The 5,363-nt window shown below is 33.6% G+C and overlaps 1 protein-coding gene across 2 annotated transcripts; it reads left to right on the top strand.

The window, feature by feature from the left end:
* The first annotated feature begins 2,030 nt into the window (after nt 1-2,030).
* On the top strand, nt 2,031-4,303 carry LOC112288326 (NEDD8-conjugating enzyme Ubc12). 2 transcript variants are annotated; one of them, XM_024532428.3, is made up of 6 exons: nt 2,031-2,238; nt 2,423-2,552; nt 2,974-3,082; nt 3,260-3,338; nt 3,556-3,672; nt 3,920-4,303. In XM_024532428.3, exons 2-6 carry the CDS (start codon nt 2,453-2,455, stop codon nt 4,055-4,057), a joined length of 543 nt encoding a protein of 180 aa, XP_024388196.1. In that variant the 5' UTR covers nt 2,031-2,238; nt 2,423-2,452; the 3' UTR covers nt 4,058-4,303. The 2 variants fall into 2 exon arrangements, with proteins under 2 accessions (XP_024388196.1, XP_024388195.1); XM_024532427.3 differs by having other exon boundaries at nt 2,046-2,238; nt 2,415-2,552.
* The last annotated feature ends 1,060 nt before the right edge of the window (nt 4,304-5,363 follow it).

The following is a 5,363-nucleotide window of genomic DNA, read 5'->3' as shown; positions in this document are numbered from 1 at the left end:
TTATGCATATATCCTTAAATACAAGTCTTGAAATAATAAAATTAAATAATTTTTTTAAAAAATAATTATAAATTTTATTAAAAAAAAATAATTAGTCATTATTTATATTAGGACTAAATTAATATCTACCAAACTTGTTGTTCTTGAACTACAAGCATGTTAAGTCTTGTCAAGTTTAGATTTTTATTTATTACTCTTCAAGAAAAATCTTTGATTCAAATTATTTTATAAAAATATCTTATCTCATTTGAATGTTATTATTAAAGAATAAACAACATAGGTAATATTGAAAGTACTATAGGTGTAGAAGAATCATATATAATAACAAGTCAATAGTTCTATATAATCCTGTTTATTATAAATTTATTATTACCAAATTAAAATTGAAAATTGTTCTACAAGAACAATTGTAAAATATTTCTAAAAATATTCTCAAAAAAGGTATTACTCAGCAATAGTATCTTTGTAAAACCTTTTATAAGAACTTAAAAATATAGAAGCTTCTAACGAGTTTTTTTAATATTTTGATACTTGTCATGTATTATTATTTAAAACTTATAACAAATTTTAAACTTTAAATTTTAGAATAGAAACCTTAATGTTCAATGGTCGTAACTTTATTTAAAAACTCAACATATGATGTATTACAATTCTAATTTAACTTTATGAAAAATAATGGATATCCAAAGGTGGACAATATTGACAAAAAGAGTTGTAACATATGTAAAAGATGATGTAGCTAAAAATTAATTATATAAAAAAAATTGAGATTATTATGCTTACAGATAAAATTATTATTTCAATAAAGACACAGTAGCAATGATTGTCCCAAAGAAAGACATACTATTTCAATATTGACATTGTACCAAAGGATTTTTACTTGCAACCTTTTTTTAAAATTATATAATTAATTGGATTTGTTTTTTTTTATTCAATAACTATTATTTCTTTTTAAAGAATATGTTGGTGTACTTTATTTCTTATTTCAAGATGTAATCTACACTCTTAGATATTTAGAATTCAACAAAAAATAAATCCATTCAATGCCAAATGTTATTAATAAAGAAATACAACATATATTAAGACTGTTGTTTGTCCAAGTTTTGGTTTTTGAAAATCTTAAAGATAACAAAAACTCATGGTGATATAACTATTGTGGCTATCATAGAAAAAATTGTAAATAAAAGTTTGATGCGAAAGAAAACTTCCAACAATTAATAATTTGTTTAATGTTCTCCAAAAAGTTATCAAACATTAAATTTTATCTTTCACATAGTCAAACAAGTTTTAAAACTTTCTAATCTTGAAACAACTTGATAATACAATTATCAATCACTTAATACAAAAAAATAGAAGTTGATTTTTCTCCAAGCCACATGCTATACATTCAAAGAAGTTCTTACATCAACACACATCTATTCACTCATTGAATAAACAAGAATATGTGCTACATAGAATACAATCAAATCTTTCATACAAAATAAAATTGTTGAAGAAAAAATATATATAGAAAGAGAGAGAAACTTTAAATAGACCTAGACTTTTACTAAATTGACCCACCCATCATGAAAAAAAAATGACCTCTAGATTCATTTCTATACTACTAAAAACCAAGCACATTCATGATGATTACCATATTCTTCATCACGGATACATCAATTTAAAAAAAACTTGGGTCTATTTAACATTCTCCTATATACATACATGTAATAAAAAAAAGTTTTTGTCACAAAAAAAAAATAAAAATAAAAATAACCATCCTTTATATATAAATAGATAACTATTTTTCTTCAATGGCATATTTAAGCATGAAAAAAGACTAAATAGTCAAAGCAGTTGCTTCGTTTGAAATTCCTTCTTTACGGCCTTCAAGTGGGAAAACAATCTAATCCAATGACAATGCGACACGTGGCAGCTTCTGATTCGGCCCATCAGTCCGGACCCCTACACGTGGATTCGTGGGGGGGGGGGGTGTGGGGCTGCGTGACGGTGGAGTTGCGTCGTCGTCTTTGCTTTGCGTAATGTACCTGGTGGCATACCTGTATCGCTTCGTCTCTTCATTTCCAGTCTACCCATTTCATTAATTACGTCTTTTCATGTAGTTTGGATACCTTTTTTTTTAGTACTTAATTTCATGGTGTGAGGCGTTGGGACCATGTGGTCGTTGAACCTTCACAATTTCTGAATCGACTGGAATTCGGTGTTCAATTTGGATTTTGCATTGCTTGGAATTGTCCGGTAGGTTGAATTTGTGGTGGGTTCGTTTTTTAGCTGGTATTGTTTTGTTTCGAAAGCGCTGTGGTGAAATCATCGTTATGATCTTTTTGTGTGTTTGTGCGTGTAGTTGTGTATGTTTTGTGTGTCGATTCGTATCTTTGTTGGATGCGAATTTGAGGGTTTTATTGAATGATAAGATCGGCAGGTGAGGTGGTGAAGAACTGAAGGGAGCACGATGATCAAGTTGTTTAGTGTGAAGCAAAAGCAGAAAGAAAATAGTGCGAATGGAAGACCCATCAATAAGCAAAGCGCTGGTGAATTGCGAGTCCAGAAAGGTTTTTTCGAATCACCTTCCCATGCTTTTGTGTGTAGCTTTAAATTCCGTGACGTTAGCTGAGTCTCTTGCACGTGCTCTGTGTTAAATTAGGGTTGTGTAGCTGATCTGGTAAGACTTCGTAGTGGTCTTTGAGATCGACAGTTGCTTGCCTACTTTTGATTGGCTGATTTTATTTGATTTGACGCTGTCTGTTTGCACAAATCTTCAGTTGCTTTGTATTCATGGTGAGATGATCTTTATGCTGCCTTTTTCGGTGTTTGCCTACTTTTCTCCTTTCTTGCTGCTTCCGTGATTCTAGTTTCCTAGAGATCTATTGCTGTAAGTTATATGTTCATGTTCAAGTAAGTGGTCATGAGCATGAATTATTCAGCTTCTTAATCTGCAACCCGTTCTCAAGGTTACGTATGTTGGTATTCCAGATATAAGTGAGTTAAATCTTGCAAAGACAACTTCTATAAGCTTTCCGAATGGGAAGGACAAACTTCTCGACTTTGAGATCACTATTCGCCCGGATGAGGGCTTCTATCAGTGAGTAGCCTGCCTTGCCTCAGGGATATTTATTACCTTTCTTTCTTTTTACCCCTCATTTTGTGTTTCCGTACTTATAATTGATAGGTATTTTCATAGGAGTGGGTTTATTTTGTCGTGACAGATTTGGTCTCTGAAACCTTAATTGAATATTGAACACCTTGATATTTTTGGCAGAGGAGGCATTTTCATATTCAGTTTTCAAATATCGCAGGTGTATCCTCACGAAGCACCAAAGGTCAAATGCAAGACAAAGGTAGGATGAGTAATCGACTCTAAGGTTTTGATTTGGGAGCGAGCATTTGTTACTTACACCATCGTTCGTGTATTTTTAAGCGTCCTGCAATCTGTTCTCATAATTCTTGGAATGTACGAGTAGACACCGACACTGAGTAGATTCATGATTTTGAAACGTCATCAATCTAATGTAACGATTGCTCAAGTCTTAACTACTTGACTTACAATGTGTGTAGGTTTATCATCCAAATATAGATCTGGAAGGCAATGTGTGTCTGAATATTCTTCGTGAGGATTGGAAGCCTGTGCTGAGTGTAAACTCTATCATATATGGTCTCCAATATCTATTCTTGGTAGGTTTCTGATATTATCTGTTAATGTGTGACCTTGTGGTTTGAAAATAATTCTTGGGGTCCAGACAACTGCGTGGTGTTAATGAAGTGGTATAGCCTCGTGCACAAATTGACTTGGTCGATACATTTCTTATTTAATAAATTTGTCACTTTTTGTTAGATAATGTGACTACTTCTAACCTCTTTTTTCTTTTCTTTTTTTGTTTTTATTTTTTATTTTTTTATTATTAATCTGTTTTTTCAACAGGATCCCAATCCAGATGATCCACTTAACCATGATGCTGCACAAGTTTTGCGAGACAACCCTCGACAGTTTGAACAAAACGTGCGGAGATCAATGGCTGGTGGCTATGTCGGAGGCCATCATTTCCCTAGATGTATTTAACCTCATTTTTTGAATATTAATCAATTTTGTAAGCCTGCAGGTCAGTGGCTCATTCGTTTGAGCACATTGTCGTCATCAATCACTGTAGAATGGTGTTGTAGTGGACACTAGATCCAATTATTGGATGCTGAGTAGTTTTTAAGTGCTATGTTAATCCTGCAGTCCTCTTTTGAGTCAACACTGCCTGAAACACCTTGTGTGAAATGTAATTTTGGAGAACCAGAATTCATGGTTCTTTTGAAAGAAGTCCGTGCCTGGTACGTTGAGGTGTACTGGCCAAGGGTACTTTACTGACCTTGGTCCAAGGCTGGGATTGTGCACATGTTCCTTAGCTTTACTAATGACGACATAGTACGGTACGGTATAAAATTTTGAAATTTTGTTTCACCAAGAGTTTAACTTTCTGCAAATGCAAGGACATTGAATAATAGTTTGATTTACACTGCAAGCACAATTACTACAGGCTAGTTTTTGTGATGTGAGAAGTATCCCTTGAGTCGATGAGATAGAGAAAACTACTTGTCTTGATAGTCGTTGTTTTTCTGTCGAGAAACGCGGTTTATCTTCATTTTATTCATCTCCATTGGCAACCTGGTGTTTTCTCTGGCTATTCATACAAGTTTCTCACGTCAATTTGCAGTCCAACAGATGTGCAATTGTAATAGACGCTGTTTAGTTCAAAATCTGAATAGCATGCCACGTTCCTTTTACCGAGTTCTTTGATTTACATTACAATTTTATTCCAGGTTTCATTTGGACCTGAATTAAGCAATTGCAACCGTTTAATTTTCATCACTGGATTTGGTTGTGCCCGTCTTCATCACCTGTTAGGATAGAAAAGAATGTGCGCTGCCGAGAATGGACCTCTGAATTCTTACCAACTCCAGTCACAGAAAGTAATCGATTTTCAGTAGGTCAGAAAATGGCAGATCAAGGAAGTAAGGTAGTAATGGTAGAATAGGTGTGAGACACAGCGGCTGCCAATGTACCTCAATTTGTTTGGAATGTGCTTGGAATGTGCACTAGTGGTAAAGTTCGTCATTTCTACCAACTGATTGGGAGGTAGGCGAACATGGCATCAAACTTGGTGGAGGATCGCTATTGCCAGAGGATTCTTACACACATGGACATGGAAGAATTGCTTTGACTGAATTGTAGTGGCACAACGTAGAATGCGACTTAAGCTAGCCGACCCATTTCTGATAACCTAAGCATTGTAGCATATATACAATAAGTGTACAAAAAAAAAACGTATATATATATATATATATATAATTCCATGTAGGAAAATAGAAATAAGGATGAT

The sequence above is a fragment of the Physcomitrium patens genome, chromosome 11 (assembly GCF_059467195.1).
Source record: "Physcomitrium patens ecotype Gransden chromosome 11, ASM5946719v1, whole genome shotgun sequence".
Taxonomy (NCBI): domain Eukaryota; kingdom Viridiplantae; phylum Streptophyta; class Bryopsida; order Funariales; family Funariaceae; genus Physcomitrium; species Physcomitrium patens.
Note: the sequence above shows the minus strand (reverse complement) of the source record. Positions and strands in the feature narration are given on the sequence as shown.

What these genes read in the sequence shown, in the direction of transcription:
- LOC112288326 (XM_024532428.3), top strand. Translation starts at nt 2,453, where the DNA reads ATGATCAAGTTGTTTAGTGTGAAGCAAAAGCAGAAAGAAAATAGTGCG. An exon ending in TGAATTGCGAGTCCAGAAAG is followed by an intron (nt 2,553 to 2,973) that starts GTTTTTTCGAAT and finishes TTGGTATTCCAG; the next exon opens with ATATAAGTGAGTTAAATCTT. An exon ending in GTCTCCAATATCTATTCTTG is followed by an intron (nt 3,673 to 3,919) that starts GTAGGTTTCTGA and finishes TTTTTTCAACAG; the next exon opens with GATCCCAATCCAGATGATCC.